At 40.4% G+C, this 14906-nt stretch overlaps 1 protein-coding gene across 1 annotated transcript; it reads right to left on the reverse strand.

The window, feature by feature from the left end:
- Positions 1–13199: 13199 nt before the first annotated feature.
- LOC138044752 (adrenocorticotropic hormone receptor-like) lies at positions 13200–14675 on the reverse strand. Its single transcript, XM_068891176.1, has one exon. The coding sequence runs from the start codon at positions 14642–14644 to the stop codon at positions 13661–13663; it is 984 nt and encodes a 327-aa protein (XP_068747277.1). The 5' UTR covers positions 14645–14675; the 3' UTR covers positions 13200–13660.
- Positions 14676–14906: the final 231 nt, after the last annotated feature.

Genomic DNA, 14906 nt, shown 5'->3' on the forward strand with positions numbered 1-14906 from the left:
GTCAGCGACTAGATGTTGCCAGAGTGCAGACGGAAGATCTGTTCGACTCATAGGCTCAGGTTTTAAACTAAGGCTGCTAAACAAGCTGACAGCCTTCACAAGTTTTACAAATTTCAAGCAAAGACACAAATGACCGTCATCGTCACCAAAATGTAGGATTCCCAGAGATTCCAAACAAATAAGTAAAATTACCATTAGCCATTCGTGTAATTGCCAGTTTTAAGACCGTTTATTCCTCAGGACGCCGTTTGGTATTGTTACATGGAGTTAGGTCTCGAAGTCGCATACGAACAAAGGTCTTTAAGTATTAATATACAAAGCTTTCAAGGTAGAGCGAGTTTCAATTGAGTGTCGTAAAACCAAAAGTAATTAATTTGGCAAATCAAAAGAGATGGAGACAATGCAGTAAACCAATCACAACTCGAAGTAATTGCACGTAGCCGACACAAAGCGCGGGAAAATGTGCACGCTTGAGCCATGATTGGTTTTGGTTTCACTTCTGATTGGTTGAAAAAATAACACGAGAACTTTGAGCCAATCACTGAGTGAAGTAATGCAAAACCAAAGCAATTCGCTAACTACTGTCGACACTCAATTGAAAACCGCTCTATCACCGTTGGCAACACGACATGTGTTCCTGTTAATTGTAGAGTTCTTTGTTCCATCTTCATACCCCGAACCGTCTGCACAGTGTTCATCCTCCTACAGCAGCCACATCGACCAAAGACTTCCTTAAATGCTCGCCTGTATTTAGGAATTCTCCAAGAATAAATGAATGGATTAAAAACACAGTTTACTAAAATGATTCTACTTGACAAACTAAGAAAAATTTCGAAGCCCCTCGTCTCTGCGAGGGACGGTCTAAGAGCAGATATGTTTAGAGCGATATAAAAAGGCATGACGGTTACGTAGAATAAGACAACAACCAACAGAATAGCTGACAACAATTTCCGCTCGCTGTTTCTGTCAATACAAGTCCTCGTGCCCCTTCGAGCAACAGTCAAATTTCCAACTTTATTCTGGTTATGAAAACGGAGAGCAGTGAATGTCTTCCAGTTAACCACAGGTAGAATAATTAAAGGTAGTGTTACATGAACATGGCAATAAAGGAGAACAAACACACGATAGGAAAGTGCCATCGAAAGACAAGCGAACGATATGGAGTAAATCCAACTCAAGGCTAAAAATGCTTTGATTCTCAAATTGTTATAGCGAGCTCTGTGACGGAGAGGCGAAGATATTGCGTGAAAACGTTCCAGAGACATAGCAGATATTGTACAGGTGGAAACGATACATGAGATAACCCCGAAGGTATTTATCATAATTATAGCTCCATTAAGGTCTTGTCTTGCTGTTCCTCTTAACAAACTGAGATTGTAATAGATTCCTCCGCAGCCAGGCACAACTGCGGTTAACAAATCGCACACTCCTAAATTTACCACCAATAGCGACACTGGTGAATCTCGTACCCGATACCGAACAGGATTTCGGAAGACTGCAATCAGGAAAACCAGGTTAGAAATAACTGCTGATATTGCAACCACAGAGATCAAAATAACCTGTGGTAGATAATAAAAATGACTGCTAAACGCGAGGTAAGATGTTAAATTCGCCTCACTTGAATTGAACATTGTACTGAAGCAAAACAAGTTTGGGTCACTCTTGTGAACTTTGCAAACGGCTCAGCTAAAAGACCAACTGATTTGTTGTGAATATTCGTCCGTATATGTTATAGTCAATTTGAGCGTGGGAGATAAGATGTAATCTTATTGTTCATTAACCCTTTGTTGACGAGCGATTTGTAGAAGTCAAAGGCGATTACCAATCAAGCATTCTCAAAAGGAAACCAATCAGAAAAAAAAAAACGGAAGAAGAGCCAACAAAAGACTTTCAGAAGGTATCCGGAAAACAGATGACGATTTCCCAGTGTTTAAAAATTAGGATAGTTCACAGCAGCTGCGGAGGTTTTTCATATTATTAATCAAGGCAGCGACCAAGAGAAAATTACATCCTTCATTTTCTCTTGCTAGCGACGTAATCCAGAATTCGCACTGAGACCTAAGATTGAGATCGCCTTAAACAATGACGGATTTACAAGCCTTTGAAAAGCGTTCACGCTGTCGAGAGACTCAGAAAATGAGGGACTGTAAATACAAGTTGATGGCTGTTACTCACAAGCGACTCACTAACGGGCTCGTGCAAAGCCATACTACGTATACATTAGCCCCTTTTTGACTTTCTAGTAAATGCCATAAACACTGAAGTCGAATAAATTACAATGGCCAATAGCAAAAGGCCTTACAAATCAAACAAAACCAATAAGAATTTAGAGTTGAAAAATAGGCGGCAAGCCAGCTGTGCCTGACTCACAACCCACATAAAGCACAGTACATAAAGGGTAGTAAGCCTGTGATAATACCTGCTGCATAAGAGGGTCTAAGAATATTTCTGTACTTGAATTCGCTAAACTCATTGACTTTTTTAGTGCTTTTTAGTGCGTCAATCAATGCAGCATTTACGTGACTGTAAACGTCTCTATAGTAACGTCTCTCTGGAGGGACCGATAACGCTATTACGGCGGTGATTCGGTTGTCATCTTTCTCTTGCTTGCATAGTACTTTATCGCCTTCTTGAATGCCATTTCTGCAACTATTTCTTTTGCACTCTGCATACACTTTTCCCTTTCTCCGTCCTCTCGCTGTCACGGTTTCTAAATTCGTCTTCACTGTGAAGCTGTGGCCGGCAGCGTAGGAACAGATTTAAGATTAGGGAAGCACAAGTTTTCCAGTTGCACTCAATTTACCTTGCAATACAATACAATGGCATGCCATCTGCCATTTAAGAGGCAATTTCGCATACTTTACAGTTCTGGAAAATATTACGATGCTCTCTCGACTTCACGGGTTGTCATGGCAACAAGTGGATAACCCACCTTACATACTCGTCCATCTTGTCTTTCTGTCCTGAAGGTGACGTTGGCTGTAACAGGCGTGACCATGAATTTGCGATGTTCCTTTGCCCTGGACCGTATTTGACTGTAAACTTGTAGGGCTGCATCCAAAGAAGCTACCTTTCGATCCTGGCACAGGTCTTGGATTTACAAGAGAAGAAATTTTCTAGACGATTATGGTCTGTTAGAAGGTCATACTCAGCACCAACGAGATAGGCATGACGTTTTTCACATGACCACAATCATGACCACACAATGGCTAAAGCTTCTTTTTCAGTCCGTGAGTAGCGGTTTTCTGTATTTGTCATAGGTGATAACTCACAGCTTGTTTTAATTGCACTCAGGTGAATTAAGGCCTGGGCCCAGATCTATGTTATGAAAACAAGTGAGGGGGTGGTCTAACCATTGATCCATTTTATATAACACGAAATAACTTAAGGACATCGTTAGCAGCAATCAGATGTAAAACCTTAACTGCTATATAGGATAATATATTATCACGCGACATGTCAAAGTTATTTTTAGCACAGAAATCTTCTCAGCTAAACGGCAACACTTTATCATTTTCTGGTGGCTGGATTTACCTTTATGATGTTAACACTATTGGGTACATCATTTCTGTGCTTGGAAATTTCACGATAATTTTAAATAAATGTCCGAAAAAAGAAATCCTTTTCCATAGGGGACTGGGCACTAGTACAAAATGCAGTATATTTCCAAAACTAAAGACGTATTTAAGGCCAAGCACAGTTTGTTCTCTTTTACCATTTTGACTAATCTAATAGTAGCTCAGTGAAATAACTTTTAGCATAAACTGTTGCCGTTTTTTATTTTGAGTTTTGTGGCCGTAACAAGTCACGTGACCTCGTTTGCATACGTCATTCACATCAATATAGAAACTTTTGTGACGTTATTTGTCTGCAAAAGGCTGAGGTGGTTATTAATAAACCTTCAGACGTTAGACCACCCCCTAACTTTTTTGTGCAATAATTTGGGGCCAGGTTGGTGCCCATGCCTTTATTTACTTGCCGGTTGAGATTGTCCTCAAAATTTCATATTTGCCCTCGAAGCTTCGCTTCTCGGCCAAATTCATATTTATCTCTCAGCCGCGGACATTATCAGCCGACATACCGGCGGCCCAAAGGGGTTTATTTGCTAAATATCTTGAGCCTGCAAACCGGCACTATGCAACCGCATAGCCTTGTTCTATTCGACATTCTTTACACCATTCCCAGTAGCCATCTTTCCCAGCGTGCTGAAATTCCAGCCGTTTCCGAACAATCACATGGCGCCAATCCATTCACATCACTCAAAATCTTCAAGCAAATACACACAAATGACCGTCCTCGTCACCAAAATGTAGGATCTCCACAAATTCCGAAGGAACAAGCGGATTTAACCACACTCCATGTGCTAACCATTGTCGTTCGCAAAGACGCGATCCTCTTGGCCAGCGGCGGCACTGGGTACCAATCAACAAGAACTTGTGCTCACCCTTTTTTTCTACACTTGCGCATGTCTTTTACACAGCTTATAAGGAGAGTGAGGAGGGTAGGTTACAACACGGATACTACTGACTTGGCGGCTAAATTTCGTGACAAACCCATTTATAATTAAGTGTATATTCAATAAACAAATGAATAAATAAATAAATAAATAAATAAATAAAAATAGGGATCCCAATCGATCAAAGGCTATCCTGAAGATAACAAATAGGTTACATAGGAAGTAAAATTAACGTAACTATTCCTGTAATTGCCAGTTTTAACACGGTTTATTCCTCTGAAATTGTTGCATACACTTTGGTCTCCGAGTCGCATACGAACGAAGCTTTCAAGATGTCACCGTTGGCAACATGACTTCTGTTCCTGTTAATTGTCGAGATCTTTGTTCCATAATCATAGTCTGGACAGTCTGCACAGTGTTCAGCCTTCTACAGCAGCCACCTGGACCAAAAACATCCTTAAATGCTCGCTTGTATTTAGGAATTCTCCAAGCATAAATGAACGGATTAAAAATACAGTTTACTAACACGATTATACCTGACCAACCAGAAAATATTTGATAGCTCCACGTCTCTGCGAGGGACGGTCCAAGAGCAGATATGTTTAGAGAGATAAAAACAGGCATAAATGTTACGTAAAATAAGACAAGAACCAACAGAATGGCTGACAGCAATTTCCGCTCTCTGTTTCTGTCAATACAAGTCCTTGGGTCTCTTCGAGCAACCGACAAATTTCCTACTGTATTTCGATTATGATAACGGAGAGCAGTGTATGTTTTCCAATTAACCACAGGAAGAATAATTAAAGGTAGTGTTACATGAACATGGCAATAAAGGAGAAAAAACACACGACGGGAAACTGCCAGCGAAAGACAAGCGAACAATAAGGAGTAAATCCAGGTGAAGGCTAAAAACACTTTGATTCTTATATTGTTAAAGCGAGCTCTGTGACGGAGCGGGGAACATATTGCGTGAAAACGTTCCACAGACATTGCAGACATCGTACAGATGGACACGATACATGTGACAACCACGAAGGTACTTATCACAATTCTAGCTCCATAAAGGTCTTCTCTTGCTCTTCCGTTTAACAAACTGATATAGTAATAAATCCCTCCGCAGCCAGGGACAACTGCGGTTAACAAATCGCACACTCCTAAATTTACCACCAATAGCGACACTGGTGAATCTTGTACCCGACACCGAACAGGATTTCGGAAGACTGCAATCAGGAAAACCAGGTTAGAAGTCACCGCTGATATTGCAACCACAGAGATCAAAATAACGTGAGCTAGATAATAACTTAAATGCTCTCCAAATTTGGGGTAAGATGTTGAATTCGCCTCATTTGAATTCAACATTGTACCAAAGCAAAACAAGTTTGGGTCACTCTTGTAAACTCTGCAAGCGGCTCAAAAAGGAACTGATTTGTGGCGAATTTTCTTCTGTGGCCGTATGTTGTAGTCGATTTGAACGGGGGAGATCAGACGTAATCTTGTGTTAAATTACTGAATTAACCCTTTGTTGACGAGCGATTTGTACAAGGCAAAGGATTATTAATCAAAAACTCTTAAAACTAACGACAGCTACTTTAGAAAGTCTAATCTGAAATAGTGAGTGTCATTGCTGATAGCTGAAGTCTTGCATTTTAATCGGTAGTAGAACCTACGGCCAGCCAATTTCTTTTCCAGATTCTCTACAACTGATCTATGACCAAGAAAACGCATTTTTTAGGGCGTATGATGTCTCTTACAGAATTTGTATAAGTTGACAAACGTCTGTGCTAAGGACTGAACCAATTAGAAAAAAAAAAACTGAAGAAGAACTAACAAAAGCCCTTCAGACGTTATCCGGAAAACAGATGACGATTTCCCGAAAGTGCTCAACCATTAGAATAGTTCACAGCAGCTGCTGACGTAATCGTTTTTATAATTACTCCTTTTTTGACGAGCGATTTTTACTGGCCAAAGGATTACCAATCAAGAACTCTTGAAACTAAAGACAGCTATTTTAGAAAGTGCAACCTCAAATATGCAAGAACTGAAGTGAACTGAAGTGTCGCATTTCAATCAGAAATAGAACCTAAGGCAAGCTAATTTCTTTTTCGGATGCTCCACACCTGACCTATGACCAAGAAACGAAATTTTTCAGGGCGTATGATGTCTTTTACACAATTTGTAGAAGTTCAAAGGAAACGTTTGCGCTAAGGACTGTATTCCGAATTCAAGAGCAATTTGAAGGACATCCGAAATGCTTATAACGAGGGACGTTTGAAGTTTAAGGTAGCTCGCTAGAGTATTTGCGAATACCCTCACCACAGGGTACGAGTTACACAAGGAAACCAAATTATTTTCTCTCAAAGTTTTCCCCCTACAGACTTACTAATATGGGTACCGATATAAGAAGGCTTATTTATTGGGTGTCAATTTTCGGATTATGGGCGTTACCATGGCAACATCACATCTTATGATAGGCAGACATATTCTTATTTTTGGCCTAAAATCTTTAATATTTATACTTTCCTAAGGTAAATATTTTTTATTCTTTGCCACATTATGGAAATAAAATTGGCAGACATTTTGAAGTAGTAAAAAGTCAAGGACTTTCCGACGGTTTTGCCAATATTCCGTAATTTGCCATTTTTACTGGATTGCCAGTATGGCAATCCCAGTCGGAAATTGGGTGGGATTTGTTCGTTTTTTATTTTTTCTTTTTTTTTTCCGTGTCGGTAAAAGTCTTGCCTGTTACTCCCCTGCTAAGTGGTGTCTTTGTGCATAGAGCCTTCTGCGCGTATTTTCTTAGGATCGAGAGGGTAGTGGGAAATGCGTAGATTTCTCTGGTGGACACAGTCAAACGATTCACTTAACCGGCAATGGCGTCGAAAGTCATGCAACGCGAATGGCGTTTTAGTAATATACCCTTATGAAGCTCAATAATGGCAAGTCATTTGGATACTGAGCAAGACAGGCGGTGCAATCTTAAAAGCGACGAGTAATGGACTTCGACAACAATCTGTCGCCCGTCGAGCCGAAATCAAAGTGAGCTGTATTTCTAATATTTTACCAAGTGTGCTGTAATGTAGAACACTGAAACCAAATGGAAAATTCTCTGGTAACTTATGGGTTCAACAAAGACAGAGAACGAATCGAACACCTTAAGTGGATCTGTGATCAACTCTGCACAGTCTTCAGGTAAAAAAAAAATAATTGGAAATGTGACAGCCAAGAATTATTTGAAAGAAAGCTTTTCGTCTATTTTGTGCTTCATTATTCAAGGAAAAGGTTCTTCATGGAAACGGTTTGATCCTGAAATTTTAGTTTGTTGTAATATTGCGCATATTTGACACGATTGAGTTTTTTCTCTTCACGCACGTAATGAAATAGGAAGGGGTTTTTGCCTCTAATAGCAAATATGTTGTTTGTTTCAAAACATTGTTCGCTGGAAAAGGAACATGAATTCATCATGTTTTATAATATGCGAGCTTAACGGTATAGTTTTTATGGCAATAGTAAAGCATTTTCGTGTCAAAATGAGGTTAGCGTCTTTCTGTTGTGCTAACTTAATTAAATATAAATATACATTCTGCCTCGTGAGTTTGTTATTCTCGTTAACCAGCAATGGCGTCGAAAGTCATTGCAACGCGAATGGCGTTTTAGTGCATCTTTCAACAAAAGATGCTCTCATGGAGCTCAAGACGGGAACGTCAATTGGATGAACAAGACAGGCGATGCTGATCTGGAATCTTAAAAGCGACGAGTAATGGACTTCGACAACAATCTTTCGCCCGTCGAGCCGAAATCAAAGTGAGCTGTAGTTCCAATATTTTATCACGAGTGTAGTGTTTTGTACAACACTGAAACCAAATTCAGGCTTTACGCGCCATACTAGTGCCCAGCTTGCGCGCGGCCCTAAAACTCGAGTGAGCCTCCTTAAAACGTTTTAAATGAATACCTGACATCGCTTCGGTCACATAGCGCATGCGCATCTAGTGGAAGTCCCCAACCGTGTGTTTTAATGAAAAAAATATCGAAAAACTCTAAAAAAAAGAAATAGAGTCGTGATTTTTGCATCAGAACGGAACCATGTAATTTGTAGCATGGGATTGCTGTTTGCACAAAAAAAGGAGGAAATATGTAAGAAAATTTATCAAAATGAGGCTTTATGACATCATAACTTCGCTGAAAAACAAATGCTACAGATTTTTCTTCCGAGTGTTTATGCACCGTTGCAATAGCTTTCAGAGTATAACAGGATAGGCTCTCTGAGTCTGTTTTGTTTGGTAACACGGAAGACCACGAGTAACAAACATATTGGACATTGGTGATCGAGTGGCACGATCGTCGCAGCTGTGGTTGATTTGGTAAACTCCATCACAAAAAATCTGCTGTAATAGTCGACTACAACAAATATTTAATCCCCAGAAGGTAGCGGGCCCAACAGGTCAGCGACCAGATGTTGCCAAAGTGGCGACGTAAGATCTGTACGACTCATAGGCTCATCTGTATACTCGTAGTTTTAAAAGTCTTGCAAACTTTGTCTGGCTCCTTCAATTTCAATTTCCGGCCACCACACCTTGCTCCTTAGAAGTTGCTTCGTTCCCACAATGCCAGGGTGACCGTCATGTGCTACATCCAGTATGCGACCCTTTTGGTTCCACGAAGCACAAGTTCTCCAATTGCATTCAATTCACCTCGCACGGGTATGTACTCTTTGAATACAATGGCGTGCCATCTCCCATTTAAGAGGCATTTTCGCATATTTTACTCTCTCGACTTCACGGGTTGTCATGGCAACAGGTGGATAACCCACATCACATACTCGTCTGTCTTGTCTTTCTGTCCTGAAGGTGACTTTGGCTGTAACAGGCGTGACGGGGAATCTGCGATGTTCCTAGGTCCTGGAATGTATTTGACTGTAAGCTTTTACGGTTGCATCCTAAGAAGCCACTCCTAGATCGTGCCAAAGGTCTTTGATTAAGGAGAAAAGGAACATTCTAGAGATTCGTGGTCAGTTAGTAGCTCAAACTAAGCACCAACGAAATAGGCATGACATCTTTCACATGACCACACTATGGCTAAAGCTTCCTTTTCAGTCTGAGAGTAAAGGTTTTCTGTATTAGTCAAGCTCCGGGTTGCGTAGCTGATACCTCGCAGCTCCTCGGAGCTGTTGGACTAACACAGCTCCCAAACCAACTGGGCTTGCATCAGTACATTCTTTTCCAAATTTCCAAGTGTCTTGGCACTAGCCAATCGTTTCTTTAACTCATCAAATGATTGTTGCTGTTCCTGACCCCACACAAATGGCTCTCCGTGTTTTGCAAACTGGCCTAGAGGTGCTGATACTGTCGCCATGTGAGGAATAAAACGTGCGTTCGTGAGTTCACGGGCATCAACGACAGCTTTTAATTTAACATCAGCCGGACTATTTCCACGCGCTGACAACACATTATCAATGAATTCCAGGTGTGTCATCTCCGTTAAATTGACATTTGCCGCGACTGAGCGTCAATCCCATGCTGTTCAAAACTGTCACTTCATTCTCAAATCTTTTATCATGTTCCTCCTCAGTGTCAGCATGGACTGTGACATCATCAAAGATATTGCGAACACCTTCTTTGTCCTGTGGGTCGTGACGGAGCACCTTCTGAAAGATTATCTAAGCCATCTCGATCACGCGAAATACCAAAAACATACACACTATCACTTTTCTCATCATCCTTAACTTCTACTTGCCTTACAATGTGATCCACGTCCCATTTTCTTCTCCCATCTTGGATCTTCGGTTTAAGTTTTACGCAATCTTTCTTTCTGCACCGTTTTCCTCTAGAAAGCTGGCCATATGATGATTAGCTCGTAAGCAGGAAATATAGGGGCTCTGTTACTAGTTTCTGGGAGAAACTAGTAACCAAGCCCCTATATTTCGACCACGCGCCATCTTAAACGGAAGAGTCTATGATGATCCACCTTTCCCCAAAAAAGTATCGAACCACTCTTGGTTTTCCAGCTCTTGAGTTTTCTTGTCCACTGGTCTTTGCGAAAACACTATTCACTTCGAAGAGTGAAGTGATCCTTATCAATTTAAACAATTGTCTCTTACAGTCACCTGAAAAATGCAGGTGGTGCCAAAGGGTTTGAACCTATGACCTCTGTGATACCGGTACAATGCTCTACCAACTGAGCTATGAAGCCACACGGTTGAGAGCAGATCTATTTATTTATACAAGAAAGGATTACGTTTTTTTTTTGCAAATGTTGGCCGTGTAGCACCTGCATTTGAACAGACTTAACTGATTCTCCGGGTACTACGGTTTCCCCTCTCCTCAAAAACCAACATTTGACTCGTTGTGTTTATTGTTAATTTCACTTTACAGTGTCCCCAATTAGTGCTTCCGCGCTAAATATATTAGATACTTAAATAAAGTTCCTTTCCTTTCCTTTCCTTTCCTTTCCTTGGCCAGCTGGGTCATGTCACGAAATCAAATCCTTTCGTGCGGAACGTTTGCTTTCGGTTTGAAATGCTTATTCAACGTATCCTCAGTTCGCTTTTTGGTAATTATCCTTACCCTGGCCTTCATCACAGAGTGAAGAAAATAACTTGAAATGTCTTGAACCTGTAAACTGGCGACACTTCGTCTGTTCGACATTAGAGGACATTAGGTATTACGTTTACGGCAAACGGCAAACGTCGGACTGAAATTTGCATTTTGCCAAAAATGGAGGAAATTCGTTTGATATGAGCTCATTTCTTGCGTTTTAGCAGCAGGTATCAAGTGACTTTGCAGCAGCCCAGCGTTTCGCCATTGCGCGGATTGGTAGGACATTTGGCATGCGTAATGAGGCACGAAAACCGAGCAATCAAGCGTGAATCCCGAATAGAGTTCTCGCAATAAGAGAAGAAATGGTGAAACTGGCTGTCTAAATTCGACAATTTTCAATAGCTAGAGATGAATTTTTTTGCAATGATAGACTGGCTTTTTTGCAGTTGAAGGTTAAATCTACAATTCTATCAAAAAATTAAGATAGCGGTTGAAAGTACTATCCTTTTTACTGCAAAAACTGTGCTTTTTTGGTGTTTCTTGTATGCGAAATGACCCTTACCTCCCCCCGCGGGGGACTTCCATATAAAAAGGGGAGGGATGCTAGTCGTTTCGCTTAGGGGTATAAATTTTGGATCTTGGTTTCACTTAGGGTGTTCTGGGCAAAGCGCAATCATACTAGTATGGCCGTGAAGGTCTCCTTTAGGGTTGCGCACGAAGAAATATAAAAGTGTATTTTTACACTTTTATATTTCTCCACGTAGGTGGAATTATTAGATGATAATGTCTTTGCCATCATTAAAAGGCACTGTATTTTTTATATATCCGTGTTTTAATGTGGTCTCTTTTAGGGGTAAAAAAAAATCCCTGGGCCACGCCCGGATTGGTCTCCTTTAGGGGTTTAATTTAAAATCTCCGACGAACATCCCTTCCCTTTTTACATGGGAGTTCCCCCCCCCCTCTTGGGCTGTGGGAATGGAGACGGACAGAAGAGAATCTGAGGAAAGAAGAGCTTGGTAGAAGCTGGCATGGATCGTGCTTCCTTTTCTCTTAATACTAAAACAAGTGTATTCTCGCTACGTCAGTAACCTTGCCACTGTACTATGAGCATAGGCGTTCCGTTGCAAATTTTCTTTGCAACTATCCGCTCAGCTTGATAGATGCCGAGAACGTTAGGTTTTCTATCGCAGAATATTCGGGTACGAGAAATCACGGCAGTTCCTAGGCTCTTATATTAGGCCTCCGGTGGACGACTACGTTTCTCCATCTTCACAAAGAATCGAATCTTGTGGCCGAAGGAAAGGAACTGGAGTATTTGTAGAGTTTATTGGCAGGCCAAAGGGATGCCGACGGATCAAAAAGCACCATATCACCCATTAGATAATTTGACCAAGAGTTGTTTGTTATAACTTATTTGTCCAAACAAACAAATCTAACAATTGCCCATTCTGTAAAGCAAAATGAGAAAAGTTAACTGTTTCATAAAATGTCCATTGCTAAATATGCGCATGTGCAACTTCAGGAAACAAAACAAGAGACAATAGCGCTCTGCGTTCATTGTTTAGTCTGTCACCAAGTCAAGATAATGAGCTTCGTTGTGCGTTCTCAGCAATCTATGATCCAGGCACTTTCTAAGCGTTGACGCATGTTGACGCACGATATGAACTAGAAGTAAATGTCCCGGGAACAAGACGCATTATGTTTGCCGTTTCGCGGAAACGTGATGATTAATCTCTCTATTCTTTACCCCTTTTCCAGCGGCGAACAGTTCAAAAGCCAGTACCCATCTTTCCCAGCGTGGCAAAATTCCAACCGTCCATCTGAACAATCAAATGGCGTCAATCCATTCACATCACTCAAAACTACACTCGACATCTTCAAGCAAATACACACAAATGACCGTCCTCGTCCTCAAAATATAGGATCCCCACAGATTCCGAAGGAAATAATTGGATTTAACCACACTCGTAATCTAACTCCTTTTTTTCTACACATGCGCATGTCTTTTACACAACTTATAAGGAGGGTGGAGAGGGAAGGTTAGAACACGGATACTAGTACTGACTTGGCTGAATTTCGTGACAAAGCCCATTTATAATTAACTGTATATTCAATAAATAAATAAATAAATCCCAATCGATCAAAATCTATCCTGAAAATATCAAATAGGTTATACAGGAAGTAAAATTAGCATGACTATTTTAAGAAAAACAAGGAATCCTTTCAGTTTATAAAACATGTTTCGACAGAAACTTCTGCCATCCTCAGTTATTCAGAATACAAGGCGATGGATGCTGATTTTAAAATAAGTAGAAAATGCTAATGTGAAACTGATAGTAACAACGGAATGAAGTATAGCGTGAAAATGTGAGAATTAAAAAGATAGTTTAAGATTGTTGATTGTTGTTGGCAGAAGTTTCTGTCGAAACAGGATCTATAAACTCAAAGGTTTCGTCGTTTTCCTAAAATTCTTTACTTGTCTGCTACTATCAAGACCATTTGGAGGCATAACTATTCGTGTAATTCCCATTTTTACGACGGTTTATTCCTCTGGAAGCCTTTTGGTGTCGTTGCACAAAGTTAGGTCTTCGAGTATGAACGAAAGTCTTGTTATTGTACAAAGCTTTCAAGATATAACCATAGGCAACTCGACTTCTTTTCCTGTTAATTGTCAAGGTGTTTCTTTCATCATCATATCCCGGACAGTCTCCACAGTGTTAAGCCTTCTACAGCAGCCACCTGGACAGAAAACTTCCTTAAATGCTCGCCTGTATTTAGGAATTCTCCAAGCATAAATGAACGGATTAAAAACACAGTTTACTAAAACGATTGTACCTGACAAACCAAAAAAAATTTGATAGCTCCTCGTCTCTGCTAGGGACGGTCTGACAGTAGACATGTTTAGAGCGATATAAAAAGGCATGAAGGTTACGTAGAATAAGACGAGAACCAACAGAATGGCTGACAACAATTTCCTCTCACTGTTTCTGCGAATACAAGTCCTTGGGTCTCTTCGAGCAACAGTCAAATTTCCATCCTTATTCTGGTTATGAAAACGCAGAGCAGTGTATGTTTTCCAGTAAACCACAGGTAGAATAATTAAAGGTAGTGTTACATGAACATGGCAATAAAGGAGAACAAACACACGATAGGAAACTGCCAGCGAAAGACAAGCGAACGATATGGAGTAAATCCAACTGAACGCCAAAAACACTTTGATTCTCAAATTGGTAAAGCGAGCTTTATGACGGAGTGGCGAAGATATTGCGTGAAAACGTTCCACAGACATTGCAGATATTGTACAGGTGGACACGATACTTGCGACAACCACGAAGGCACTTATCATAATTTTAGCTCCATAAAGGTCTTCTTTTGTTCTTCCGCTTAACAAACTGATATTGTAATAAATCCCTCCACACCCAAGCAAAAGTCCGGCTAACAAATCGCTCACTACCAAATTTACCACCAATAGCGACACTGGTGAATTTTGTACCAGATATCGAACAGGATTTCGAAAGACTGCAATCAGGAAAACCAGATTAGGAATTACTGCTGATAGTGCAACAACAATGATCAAAATAAGATGTGTTAGATAATAAAAATGCTTGCTAAACTTGGGGTAACATGTTGAATTCGCCTCGCTTAAATTGAACATTGTACTGAACAAACACAAGTTTGAGTCTCTCTTGTGAATTCTGCAAGCGGATCAAAGAGCAACTGATTTGTGGCGAATATTCTTCCGTATGTTATACTTGGGAGATAAAAAGTAGTTTTGTGTTTATTAGCTTTGTTGAAGAGCAGTTTGAGCAAGCCAAAGGACTATCAATCAAGAACTGTTAAAACTATCGACAGCTCTTTCAGAAAGTCTAACTTGAAATGACAAGTACTATTGCCGATAATCATTGAAGTCTCGCATT

This window comes from Montipora capricornis, chromosome 4 (assembly GCF_036669925.1).
Source record: "Montipora capricornis isolate CH-2021 chromosome 4, ASM3666992v2, whole genome shotgun sequence".
Taxonomy (NCBI): Eukaryota; Metazoa; Cnidaria; class Anthozoa; order Scleractinia; family Acroporidae; genus Montipora; species Montipora capricornis.